This window comes from Anomalospiza imberbis, chromosome 2 (assembly GCF_031753505.1).
Source record: "Anomalospiza imberbis isolate Cuckoo-Finch-1a 21T00152 chromosome 2, ASM3175350v1, whole genome shotgun sequence".
NCBI classification, from domain to species: Eukaryota; Metazoa; Chordata; class Aves; order Passeriformes; family Viduidae; genus Anomalospiza; species Anomalospiza imberbis.
Genome location: NC_089682.1, coordinates 46729361 through 46743636, shown reverse-complemented (window position 1 = coordinate 46743636; position 14276 = coordinate 46729361). Strand labels below are relative to the sequence as shown.

Sequence of the window (14276 nt, the reverse complement as noted above, 5' to 3'; positions counted from 1 at the left end):
GACCAGCACAGCCCATTCTCAGGACAGACATGGATCTGCTGTGCAGAGTGGGTGACAGCTCCTACCCCCATGGGTCACCACAGCTCCCCAAGGTACTCTTCAGTCCCCCAGAGCAGCCTCAGGCTCTGTGAGCGTGCTAACCAAACCAGTAACATCATTGCACTGGGCTTATTTGAAGGAGGAGGAACTGTTTTTGAGGCCAAAAGATCAAATCTCATCCTCCACTGGCTGGATCTGGTCTCTGGAACACAGAAGTAGTTTCCCTAGATCAGACCAGCTTCTAGTTCAATGTGAGAGATTAACTGACATCCCAGCCTTTCTGCTTTATCCACAGTATTTCAATCCAGCCTGTAAATCTTGTAAGATGTTTTGAAAAAGAGAACATGCACTGTTCTGTCTCAGGACCCCTCAGACCCAGCAAGGTCTCATGACTGGCACATGGCACCCCCAGATCCAGCCAAACCCAAAATGTGCCACATTAGGAAGCAGTGCATGAAAACGGCAAGATGCCCAAAAATTGTAACTGACAAGGAATTTGAAGGTAGCAGAGGAAAATAGCAGCACTGGAGGTGGGATGAGCAGAAAGAAAACACTGGGAGAGCTGTGGCTTAAAGCTCTTGGAATGCCGCTGCACACAGGCATGGCAAAGCTCGGCCTCTGCTGCCTTTCAGTGGTGTCCACAGCAAAAACAGGAATAAAGCCAAGAAAGAATAAACCCACTTCTCTTTGTGACTGTCACCCTCAAAACACAACTCCCTCATCTTCTTCTGGCCACTATCCTGGGTCTCAGTCTCTGTCCTTGTCCCTCAGTCCTATGTCTTCCTTGAATGAGGCACTGGCTGGCTCTGTGGGGGACTCTGGGTTTGTTTTCTTCCCTGAGCTGGCAGGAGAGCACGAGAGTGGCATTTAAAACTGCAGAATTCTTCAATTCAATCTCAAAGTCAGTCCATAAAACCCTTTTCTTGATGGGGTATGGTAAATAGAAGTCACCTAAGAAAAGGCATCCTAGGCATGGCATGCCAAGAGTTCTTCCTCCACAGAAGTACAAACTGACATAGGAAATAAATAGTGCCATTTTGCACATAAAAAGATTTGCATATAAAAATATTTAAACAATATTTCCATTTTGCAAATAACAAGAAATGGAAATGTCACAGCCTACAGCCTGACATGGAAATGCTGCCTCTGCCAGCAGGGACACACTGGGAAGATGTTAAACAGCAGCAGCTCAAGTGAGATATTCCAGCATCTGGAGTTTGTAGATGCATGGAGGGGTCTCATGTGAATTTGGAGCTGCAAGACCTGCATGAAACTGAGCTCCTCAGAGTCCATGCTTGTATTCCAGGAGACCCAGGTAGCATGGGAGCCAGCAGATCTGGTGAGGATTAGGAAAACAAGAGCAAAGCCTCACTACAAGAACAAATCAATGAGCTGAAGTTAATGACGAGGGGTGTGAGGAGTGACCTGACTACAGTCATTAAGTATCTCCCCAAGAAGGCACTGAACTTGCTCAGCTACAGAGAAAATTAAGGTGCTCCAGGGGCTGGAGCGAGAGGATCAAACTACAAATAAAGCAGAACAGTTTTAATAATGAAGGTGATTAACCACTGCAGCCGCTTAGGAAGAGAGTGGGACTGAATTCCTAGCCCCTGAAAAGTCTGCAGGAAAAGCCAGAAGGGCTTCCCAAAAGGCACTGGTAACTCAGGATGAAGGTTTGCATTGCTGTCCAAACATCAAAAAAAATCCCCAATTTAACCTTAAATACAAGGCATGTAGAATCATGCAATTGTAGAGGGGTGTGGGTTGGAAGGGACCTTAAAGACCATCAGTTCCAACCCCTTCAGAAATGGGACTGAGTGCTGGGATTGTGCATTTAGGGGGAGCTGAACCCCAGTGCTGCAAGAACTTGCCATTCTGAGCCTGGACACAGGCAGATGCATAACCTGTGCCCCTGGCCATGCTAATGAGTCCTGATTCCTGCCAAGGCTTAAGTAGCCTGGGCACAAGGCCAGATGCAGCACTGGCTGGTGCCTGGCTGTCTCACCCTGCCTGGGCATATCAGCACGACAGACCAGCTTGGCTGCAGCCAGCTATCTGGTTCCATTCAAAATCCTGGGCAAAGACTGGTGGGAATCCCATCCTGTCCTTCACCTGCTCCCTGGCCAGGTCATCCCTGGAAATAGCCACCACAGGAGATGAAGAGGAGGAAATGCTCTGCCACTGACAGGGAGGTGAAGAGAAGCGTCTGTGCTGCTTCCCTCTGTGTGTCCTTCCCAGTGCTGCACATGTTCCTTCTGAACTCTTTACAGCAGTGAACAGGAGGTCAACACCTGAGGTGGGAAATTTCATAAAAACTGATGGGGAGTAACACAGCCACCAATAATTCCTGCAGCTATCTCAGCTAAGATAATAATGGTAATAAAAGTAATAAACTTCTGCTTTGGGGCATGGAGTGACCACTCACAGGGTCAAGCATGTTCAGGGTCCACAGACAGTGGGGTTAAGTGCTGCCTTCTTCCCTTCCCCTCTGCAGCAGGATGCCAGAGTTTATGGATAAATACTCAAAGCAACTCCAGGGATATAAAACACCCCTTAAAAAACTATCATAAAGTTAAAGCTTAGATTCATCATGTGATCTCTGTCAGAAGATGCTGAGCATCAAATTTAGGAAGAAATTCTTCCCTATGAAGCTAGTGAGGCACTGGCACAGGTTGCCAAGAGAAGTTGTGCCTGGAAAGCCAGGTTGGAACTGGGCTTAGAACGACTTGGTCTAGTGGAAGATGTCCCTGTCCATGTCAAGGGGTTGGAATGAGATGGGCTTTAAGGTCTCTTCTAAGCCAAACCGTTCCATGGTCACTAGTCAGCAGGTTAATCAGATCAACAGAGTGATAAGGTGTAAATGCTTTTCTACAAGCAGCCTGAAAATTATGAGCTATTCCAGTACACAGCATTCTCGAGGTTTGGAAAAACTTAAAAAATCTGGATATCCCTAGGGAAGGGACACTACACCCTAGGTTCTACCACTGGGGTTGGAGGAGGCTCTCTCAGGCTGTCCAGTGAAGTGTTCAGCTTCAGCAGTAGGAACAAAAGCCCCATCCCAGGGCAGTGCAGTGTTCAGCTTCAGCAGCAGGAACAGAAGCCCCATCTTGGGCCAAAGCAGAATAACAGTGCCAGTTCCAAGGATGAAAATCTCAGCTAGGAAAGCCAGAGAAGCACTCTTCTTCTTGGAGTCTGCAGTGCCAAAGCAGCTGCTGGCCATGCTGATCGCTCTTCATTGCCACCCAAGCATGAAATCCATGCTCTGCCTCTGGGAAAGCTGCCCCCGTCCTTCCTCCTGGTACAAGTAAATAAATAAATAAATAAATAAATAAATAAATACCAGGAGGGAGGTCACACTGCTGTGCTGAAATCTCATTATGACATTCAGCCCCGATGTCCAAAACAAGAGCCTGATGATGATGACGCTGGGGCCTTCTTCTGCAGAGCTGTTCCTGGCATTGCTGCCATGCTCTCACTTTATTTTGTCCATCTGTAAAGGTGTGACTGCAGCCCTGCATCTCCAAGAGGCCCTTCAGCCCGCTATTGAACTGATAAATTCACTGTATTACTTTACACAAATCAATACCCCAGCAGTTATCAGCACTTGATGTGACTGAAATTGGTTTCAGCCAATTTGTGAGTGTAATAAATGTCCATTTATCAAATCAATTCATTCTGCGGGGCTCCTCGGCCTGTCCAGGTTTGGGGTACTGCAGGGTGAAGGCTCTGGGGCCAAACCCGTTGTGGGATCATTGCTTCCATCCAGGTACTGCATTGATGCTCCAGGGTCCGCAGCATTCCCAAAGAAGCTCTCTTCCAGCCCTGCTGCTGGTGGTTCAGGGTTATGGAACCCCAAATTAGACCAAAGCTGTGTCCTTGCAAAGTTTCACCTGATATGCAGGCAGCAACACACATCAAAAAACAGCCCTCATAAAGGATCCTATATTGTCCAAAATAATCCCAGTTTCCTTTGGACCAGAGAAGGATCATAGTCCTCATCCATTTCCCTACAGTTTTGAAACACTGACTGATTTTCAACATCATAGCTACTCAAAATTAGGAATTTTATCATTAAAACGTAGATTTTTTTGCACTACCCTTTCTTAAAAATCCCTGAAAAATAAACAACACTTTTCCGTCCTCGCTCCTTATTCAGCTTCAGGAAGAGCTGGAACAGATTGCTTCAACCCTCAAGGTTTATTCTCCCTGAAAAGGGGAAGAGGTAGGTTTGAACCACACTACTTCTAAGTGAGTACTGACTGGCAAACATCTTATATCCATATAAAAAAGGTATTCTTTACCTGGCATAATATTTAGGTTATTACACCTAAAAAACAAATACACTTATATATTTGGGGAAAATGCCTCCTTTAGCTTATAACCTCAGAGAGGAGATGTTGCTGATCCCTTCTGCCTCCTCATCTTCCAGTGAAAAGGCAAAGCAGCCCTAATCAGATCCAGAGCTCAACCATTTATGGAAATGCCTGGAAACACAACTCTAAGCCTTTTAGCTACTCATTTGTATGTACCAGTTAGAGAATCCCAGCAGTTCCTGAGATGGCAGCAATGACCTGGTTGTTTCTGATGTCAGGAGATGGAATATTTAATGTGGATATTGTTAAGATGAACTGAACATCTACACCTGTCGAGGGGGATGGCCAAGTTGCCTCCCACCATCACCCAGTTAGGCAGCGGTAGAAACCTTGTACACTGGGAGATGCCCAGTTACCATCAGTTAACCATCATCCACCTTCTCCCAGTCCAGTCCTGCTCCACATATCAGAAAATAGTGCTGCAAGGCTTGGATATATCCTATGTAGGCAATGGGGAAGGATTTTCCCTCTGTGGCAGTGATGCCATGCTGTCAGGGCCGTGGCTGCAGTGAGCTCCCCACCAGCGTTCCCAGTACATCCCCTTGCAGGGGGTTGCTGGGATAACAGCTAGACTTGGTGATCTTAGAGGGTTTTTCTAAATTATTCCATAATTCTGTGACTCCATTCTATCCCCATCACTCCAGATCTTGTGCTTCTAACCCCAGATCACACGTTCCCTTTGTATTCCTGGCTAAGCCCCTCTGGAGACTGTTTGGATCATGCACTGAGTGACGGATGAAATCCAATTATTCAATTAAGGCACCAGTTATAAATTAAACATATCAGCCAGGTTTGGTGGATCTGAAGATGTGTGGCAGGTCTGTTCACCAGCAAATGGCAGTGGTGAGGGCAGAGGATGCAGGGTCCACAAAGTGGCAGGAAAACCAGCTGGGCACAAAATAAATAGCAAAGACAGAGAGGAAGTGCTTGAGAGATAAAGTCCTGTCTTAAAACTCATCCTTCTGGACAGAAAAAGAAAAGACAAGAAAATGAAAAGAAAAACTGGACAGAAGGGAAGGTGGGGGGAGGAGGGGACAGAGAGTCTCCCACTACCTTTTGGTCCAATATCCTGAGGCTGTAGGGGTATCAAGCACATTCCCGATAATTCAATAAGAAAAACCTCCATAAAGGCAAGGACGTTAATGCGCAGAAACGCCACCTGTGTCAGGAACAGGCACTGCCCATTAATCACAGCTCCCCAATTAGCTGGGCTGCTGCCCCCAGGCACAGCCGCTCTCTGAACACACAGGGTGGCTGTTGTTTTTGCAGGAGTGTAGATTCCTTTCCAGCTCCTTCCCGGCTCCTTCTCAGCTCCCAGCCCACACTGGGCTCCTCTTTGTTAACTAAAGGCGATGGGTTTGTGTTTCTGACAGCATGCTCCTTGTGATTCTGCCCTGGCCTCAACAGCTCTTATTTTGCTGTCCCATTTTCAGGCATTAACTGGGATGCACGGATGGGTCAGGAATTATTGACAGGATCCAGGGTCTTTGGACTGGCAAATCGAACCCAGCCCAGACTGCTGGAGCCCTGATTACATGGAATCACAGAATGGTTTGTGTTGGGAGGGAGCTTCAAGCTCATCTCATTCCAACACTCTGCCATGGGCAGACCATGTTGCTCCAAGCCTCATCCAGCCTGGCTTTAAACACTTCCATGGATGGGGCATCCACTTTGAATTCCCCAGCAACCTTGCAGACCTGCCCGGAGGCAGCCTCAGATCAAGGCTTGAGGGAACAGCTTGATTTCCCTGTGGCGCAGGTGTGGGAGGGCCAAGTCGGCAGCATGTGAAGGGTCCTACCTGCCCCCACTGTGGCTATGGCATTCTCCTGACCAATGATGTGCTCTTTTAGCCGCTGTTCCAGTGGGAATCTCCGCCGTTCCTCCACCTCCCTCCTGCGCTGCTCCTCCTGGAACTGTGGAGGGAAGAAAACATAGGGATCAGAGACTTTATGGAGCACTGGGTCAGTACATAGATATCAGAGCCCTGTATGGGGATCTCTCTGACATGGAGCCAGAGCATCCCCAGGGCAGATGCAGTTTGGCCTGGATGCACCAGCTCTAGCAAGAGGAAATTTCTGGATCTGTCATGGATGGAAGCAGGGGTGAGTGGGAATAGGGATCCTGCTCTGCTGGTGGGAAACCAGACCCTGTGCTACCTCTATACTGGTGACAAAGAGGGAACAATGGCACTGCTCAACAACTCTTAACCATTAGGCACTGTTTATTTTGGGAAATAAAGCCAAGACTGTTCTACCTAGATTTACCTTGCTACCCCCCAACCATTTCCTGTTCAAAGACTCCAACCAGATCCTGCAGGGACAGTAGAGTATCACTGTGCCTTACATCCAAGAGAGATGGAGAGGGACTTTGGACAAGGGCATGGAGTGACAGGACAAGGGGGAATGGCTTCCCACTGAGGGTTAGATGGGATATTGGGAAGAAATTCTTCCCTGTGATGGTGGTGAGGCCCTGGCACAGATTGCCCAGAGCAGCTGAGGCTGCCCCATCCCAGGCAGTGTCCAAGGCCAGGCTGGACAGGGCTTGGATCAACTTGGTCTAGTGGAAGGTATCCCTGCCCACAGCAGGGAGTTGAAATTAGGTGAGCTAAGACCTTTCCAACCCAAAACCTGTGATTCTAAGATCTTTAGAAAGGCTGCTAAGCACTCTTTCTGCCACAAGATGAGCTTGGACATTCCCAGCTGAGACCATTGCCTTGGGAAGATTCATCACCCAAAGCCAGACTCAGATGAAGACAGAACATAGAGTCAAGTGAGTAACTGCAGCCACAGAACAGTCCCTGTCATTGAACCCACCTCACTAAGGGGAAACACCCTTCAACAAAGCCAGAAGGTGCCAAAGCTGCAGCAGGACCCAGCTGCTGGAGTGGATAACCCCCAGCCAGGCTGCTGACATCTCCTGGGCTAGCAGTGATTCTGACATAAGTTAAAAAATAATAAATAGCAAACAATAAAATAAATATAAAAAATAATAAATAGCAAACAATCCAATTTTGGCCAGTGATATCGGTCTCACGTGTAACAGAGATGTCATCAGCCCTGATTCTCACACAGAGCAATAACTTCCCTGCAGATCCCAGTGGAACAGCTCTGGGATAGACATCCTGCCTGTGCTGATCCCCCCGGTGCTGGGTATGACCTCATCATATGTCTGTGTCTGTAGGATCCTGACAAATATCTTCTCTCTCCCTCCTCTCTGGCCTTTTGGAAGATGCAGGAATGTGATCAGTGATGTTAGGACACCCAACAATTCCCATGGGTTTATGGAGAGTGGGTAAGATGTGCAGGAAGAGAAGGAAGGAATACTCATCCTCTGCAATGCCCTCTCCCTCCCTCCTTGGAAAACTGACACAGTACAAGTCCTGTGTACAAGTACCGTTTTCTGCTGAGGATCTGTTCTGGAGAGCCCTGCACTCATGCCAGCTACTCAGTGGGCCAGAAGTGTTAACACAGCTCCTAGCTGGGTCATGCAGCTGGCCTGGAGCATCGTGAGCATCTGCCTTAGCTTACACTGTACAGGGGACACCGGGACAAGAATACCCACCAAGAAAAATATATTTTAGATCCATTGGTGACAGAACCTCCAAGAAAAAGCCCCACTAAGCCTGGAGTTTACAAACTTCCACTCCTCTCTCATCTGCTCCCCTCTCCATACACATCCAGCTGTTCCCACCTCCTTGATTTGTGGTGTGCAATGGTCTTGGTGGGGATCTTGTCCTCACCCTCTGGCAGCTGATCTTCCATTGTCCTGATGACCCTTGCTTGGCTCAGCATCAGCACTTAAGTGGAGCACAATGGTGCTACCTTGCTTGGAGAGCAATGCTCTGCTTTTATGTTGGAGGCAACCAGACTTCTGCACTCAACCAGGTGAAGAAGTTCTGATGCAAGGCCAACAGCATCAGAAATCTTAATTTTTAAAAAGAGAAGGACTCAGTCTGTGCTTTGGCAGGTGATAGCAGCTGTCTGCCTGTCACTGGGGTGGGCATGGCAGTCATGGAGTCACAGAAGGGTGATCTTAAGAAACCTTACAGACCATCCCATTCCAACCACTTTGCCACAGGTAGGGATACCTTCCACTAGACCTGGTTGCTCTAAGCCCCATCTAACCTGGCCTTGAACACTTCCAGGCATGGGGCAGCCACAGCTTCTCTGCACAATCTGTATCAAGAGCCTCACCAGCATCACAGGGAAGAATTTCTTCCCAGTATCCTGTCTAACCCTGCCCTCTGGCAGTGTGAAACCATTCCCTCTTGTCCTGTCCCCCCAGGTCCCTGTCCGAAGTCCCTCTCCAGCTCTCTTGCAGCCCCTTTAGGCACTGGCAGGGGGTCTAAGGTCTCCCTGGAGCCTTCTCTTCTCCAGGCTCAATACCCCCGGCTCTCACAACCTGTCTCCAGAGCAGAGGGGCTTCAGCTCTCAGAGCATCTCTGTGGCCTCCTCTGGATTTGCTCCAGCAGCTCCATGTCCTTCTGATGCTGGGAGCCCCAGGCCTGGAGGCAGCTCTATAGGTGGGGTCTCACCTGAGTGGAGCAGAGGGGCAAAATCCCCACCTCACCTGGTGCCCATCCTGTGAGGTCAGCCCAGGACACAGAGGGCTTCTGGACTGCCAGCACATGTTGTTTTAAGGAAGAAAAGTGGAGAATAAAATAACTGAACTCTTTAAGAGCAGGAGTGGTAGAATTATCTGCTGTGTAAATGCTCTCTTGAGCCCAGCATCAATAAGGAAATCTGCCCTGAACAGTTTGAAACTTGCCTTGGTTTTTATGCTTAAGTAATAGTTGGAGGAGAGAAAGGAAATATATCTCTGGAGCTGTTCCTGAGGAAGATGATTGTACTTGTATATAAACCACCAGACTGCCAAGCCAGCCTGTGATGAATATTCAGCTGGGGGGAAACTGGTGCTCCTGGGGTTTCATCCTCCCCAGCAGCCACATTCCACCGAGAGTCTTTGAGAATTTATTGCTCATTTTAATCACTGCTAGAGAATGAATAGGCAGAACTATTATGGGATGGACATATCCCATAGATTTTATTTACATATCCTTGTGACAGAATAACAAGGAGTTTTCATATGTATTTTTAATTTATTTTGATTTCCTTTATTCTTAAAAAAAAAAAAAAAACAACCAAACCAGAACTCTGTGTGTGCTTTTCCTGAGCTTAGACCACACTTGCCTGGTGTTGAGGACTCTTGAGTTGGTTCCCAGTGCTAAACAGTCTGAAGAAATTTAAATAAGTACTTGTGTATCTACGACTAAAAGGGAGGGAAAAGCACTTGAAACTTTCCTCTGTCACTGGGTGGGATAGCAGCCCCTGGACTGAGCTTGGCTCTTGCAAGTCTGTCTTTGCCATTCAGCTCCTCTTTGCACCCTGTCAGACCGATCTCGTGACCTCCCCTGTCTCCATCAGTGTCTGGTGAAGGATTTTTAAGGAATATTTCAGCTAGGAAGAGCACATAGTTGCCCTTTCCCTTCTGGAAGCAGCAGTGTGAGACCTCCTGACCAGGAGCTGGTGTCCACTTCACCCCAGTGAGTCACCTTTGATAGGCCTTTCCAAGAAAATAAGCTTCCAGCTGTGACTCACATGCTTCTTTTTCCATCTTGAACATCCTCAGGTTGCTGATTTAAGCAGATTTCACGAGAAAAATATCTCTTTTGGTTATTTGAAAGCTGGCTGTTGCTTAATCTGGGCACAACCTTCTATGTGGAGTTTGGAGCTGTGAAAGCTCATTTTAACCTTTCTTTAAACTCACAAGGATTACCTCAAGATTTGTTTGGCCCTTCCTATGGAAGAACCCCTCTCCAGACCTCCACAAAACTTAGCTCATGTCCTTGACATTGTCTGAGCTGGTCAGTTTATGCCCTGTTTTCCTTTAGTATTAAAAATTCTTTTTCCTGTAAGGTGAAAGACACTGTCACTCTTTGCAGGTTTTATGCCAAGGTTTGGTTGTGCTGGCGCAACCTCTTCCCTTGGAGTGTTTTCTTATAAATGCAGCCATGCTTGGGAGGGATGCTGGAGGGATGATGGATAATGAAGCTGATAAACACAGAGGTATTCCAAGGGCTGGATCACCTCTGCTCTGGAGACAAGCTGAGAGCTAGAGATGTATACCCAGAGAAGGGCAGGCTCCAGGGAGACTTTAGAGCCCCTGCCAGGGCTTAAAGGGCCCCAAGACAGTTGGAGAGTGACTTTGAATAAGGTTATGGAGGGATAGGACAAAAGGGAATGGTTCCCCCTGGAAGACAGAGGGCAGGATTAGATGGGATATTGGGAAGAAATTCTTCCCTGTGAGGATGGTGAGGCCATGACCCAGGTTGCCCAGAGAAGCTGTGGCTGCCCCATGCCTGGAAGTGTTCAAGGCCAGGTTAGATGGGGCTTAGAGCAACCAGGTCTAGTGGAAGGTATCCCTGCCCATGGCAATGGAGTGGAATGAGATGAGGTTCCTTCCTTCATGATTTTATGAAAACTTGCTCTCAGAACTGCCAAAGTGACCACATAGTGCTACTGGCTACAAAAGCAGCCATCAGGACCACAGAGGACAGCCATGGCAGCATTTCCTTTGCCAGGAAGGAGTATGGAAAGCCCCAGAGGAAAGATCACTCTGTCCCTACTAAAGACAGAGGTTTATTTAGCACTGGGGAATGTGGTTTTGAACTCCTGTCTGAACGATGACTTTAAGAGGTGAGCACAGACAGTGCAGCAGTTGACACCTGGCGGGTTTATTTCATGGTAATGCCTCCTAAGTGCAGTAATTGACACAGTTTTAATTACCTTCATCCTCCACTTGTGGTAAGTTCTTAGCCTCAGGTTTATAGCATCCAAGTTTAAATTTCAAACCCCTAGAACAAACACTGAGGTACACAATGTCAGAGGAACTTTGCAGCCATGGACAAACCTGGTCCCCTTGTGCCTCAGCTCCTGCTCTTATGGTCTAGTGAGAAGGGAATGCCCCTTATCTGGGAGTCCCCTGCCCTAGCTGATCTGTGCTGCTTGAAGAGATGATGCTCACAAGGTATCACAGAAGGGTTTGGGTTGGAAGTGATCTTAAAGCTCTCTCAGTTCTAACCCCTCCCATGGGCAAAGACACCTTACAGTAGACCAGGCTGCTCCAAACCCCATCCATTCTGGCCTTGAACTCTTCCAGGGATGAGGCATCACTCGTCACTGCTCTGATGGCCTCTCCTACCCATTGATAATTCACTGAACAAGGCCTCTGCCCAGGAATTTTAAATCCCTGAGATCTTGCTGCAGATCTCTCATTGTCTAGTAGCCCACTGACCCACAAATGTACTGATTCCTGGCATTGTTATTGGAACCATGATGGCAAATATGTTTATTTGCCTTCTTTAAAGCAAATGGGACATGGAGGCTGAAGGGATGAGATCCCACCATGGAAACAGGTGTCATTTACCTTAAGATAGGTGCACATGAACACCTGGATCCCAGGCCATAGCTGGACCTTGGATTCTCAACCCTGCTTGTTTGACAGACAATTTCAGAAAATACAATAAAAACAGGCTGCACCCAGGGGTTACAGAGCAGCATTACTGGTCCTGGGCAGGTCCTGAGTGAGAAATGGTAACTTGGAAGAGGTGGGCACAGCCACAGTTAAAATACTACAGAAGTGGGTGTTTTTCCTTATGCATCACGTTCTTAATTTTTACACACTTCTTTTGGAAAAGGATGGAGCTTGTAGGGGTGCTAAGGTGGCCTTCCATCACTTGCACCCTAAAATCATAGAATCATAGAATGATTTGGGTTGGAAAAGAACTTTCAAATAATCGAGTCCAGCTGCTCACCCAGCACTGCCAAGGCCACCACTAACCCATGTCCCCACGTGCCACATCCACACAACATCTTTAAAATTGTTCTTGTAGTGGGAAAGGAAACCCAAACTTGCCAGAATCTCAGGCTCACCTTTGCCTCTGATGCTCTCAGAAGGTTCATGACCTCCCCTTCACGGGCGTAATCCAGGGGTGTGTGTCCCATTTCATTCTTCTGCAAGGGGTTGGCACCTGACAGCACAAGAAATGAGTAAGATCAGGAGCTCAGAGTTCAGTCCTGGGGCAGAAGGAGCAGGAAGCACATCCTCTCTGTGTCCTCTCCTAACCTTTGCTCTGGAGGGTGTCTGGATCAGAAAGAGAGAATGTACAACCAGCGGTTACAAGTATGGATCTCCAGGGATGAAGAAAAGGTATTGTCACGACTAACAGCTGGCTTGTCAGTGAAGAGCTGCTGAGGGGGGATGAGAATACATGGTCACCAGAAGGAAATACAGTCTCACAAAAGCACCCACTCTCAGTCCTGTGGGAGCCACATGGGACCATTATAGCTTCAATTGCATACTGCTGCCTGTGCCAGCTCGATACAGCTGCCTGTGCCAGCTGGAGCTGAAGCTGGAGCTGGAGCTGAAGCTGGCTGTTGCCTGTGAACCAGCTGCTCCACTGAGCCCCTGGAGCACTTCTGTGGGAAAATCACACCCTTCCTTGCAGTATAATTAAAAAAAAAAAAAAACAAAAACAAACCAACAAATCCCAAAGACTGAACTGGACTGAGTTGGATGGGCACCCCACAGAAACACACACACATGGACAGAGCTATCCCTCCTAGATACACTGGATTGCAGAAGAGCATTCCATGTCAAACTGGTCCAGTTGCAGTGATGGGAAGTATATGGAGGGAAACTCGGGGATATCAGGAGACAGGGGTAACGGGCAATAGCCAGAGGGGCAAACAAGGTCTCAGGATTCATCTCTGACTCTCAGTATCTCAGGAGCTGTCTCTAAGGCAGAGACTTGTCACTAACATTGGTGTACTCCATGACCCCACAGCAGCTCCTAACTGCAAGAGTTTATGAGAATTAACCTTCAAATTGGTCCCAAACTCCCCAAACTGGTGCTGAAACTGACCATCCCACCAGTTATCAAGCCTTGGAAAGCAGTCTGGTGCAGAAAGACTTCATAACTGTACTGAGCAGTCTGGGATGTCTTCTATCCCAATCATTCTACTGCAATTCTGTGCAATATGCTCCTGCCTGAGCAGGGGAGTTGGTCCAGATGCCTTCACTGGTGTCCCTGTCCCTTCCAGCCTGAATCATTCTGTGACTCTGCTGGAAACATGGGAGTGATACAAGTACCTTGGCAGAGGCAGACCAAGGTGCTTCTGTGCCATGAGACAGCACAAAGCACCAGGAGTGCTCAGTAATGGCAAGCAGCAATCAGAACAGATGAATGAAGCAAGGAGAGTCTGTGAGAGCGGAGCCGGAGAGATTAGCCATTCCTAGGCATTGGCATCAAAGAACTGTATTTGCTTACAGAATGAAAAATGTGCTCCATAAACATTTGACATGGACTAATTTCTATGGCAAGCCTTCTCTTCAAAAAAAAAGACCATGATCAAGAGAGGTGAGATTACACACTGCCGGGACTGGCTGCTACATATATGTTAAAGAGACAGTGCTCACATGATCCCCCCCCCACTAAAAACTACCTGGGTCTATGCAGTGACCAGTGGGGCATGTTCCTGACTTCTCCAAATGATGACGTCCTTGAGGCTAGGCCTGCTCTCATTTCTGATGGACGGTTTGTTTGGCTTTGCCCTGGATCTATCAATAATGGCTCTCCAATATTGGTCTAATCCCCCTGTTAAAGGCTTTGACGACTTGACTAATTGCTGCAATAATTGATAGAACCTGACTCCTATAACTGGTCGATTCCAACCTCGAGTACTGGCAGCAATAAAATATTATGCTGCCATAAATAACAGTATTACTTGGCTTGCTAATAGAAGGTAAAAGTGGCCACTGGTCTGTCAGTGCCCTGGCTGACCCCACTCTACATCCCCACCTCCT

The 14276-nt window shown here is 47.7% G+C and overlaps 1 protein-coding gene across 4 annotated transcripts in view; it reads right to left on the bottom strand.

Moving 5' to 3' along the window:
• The window catches only part of CLPB (ClpB family mitochondrial disaggregase), a 73823-nt gene that overhangs the window by 15389 nt on the left and 44158 nt on the right, over nucleotides 1–14276 (bottom strand). For all 4 annotated transcript variants that reach the window (XM_068180773.1, XM_068180771.1, XM_068180772.1 and 1 more), the window contains exons 6-7: nucleotides 12344–12441; nucleotides 6211–6325 (exon numbers count right to left, since the gene is read on the bottom strand). In XM_068180773.1, the coding sequence (XP_068036874.1) occupies nucleotides 6211–6325; nucleotides 12344–12441 (213 nt within the window). The remainder of the gene's footprint in view (nucleotides 1–6210; nucleotides 6326–12343; nucleotides 12442–14276) is intronic.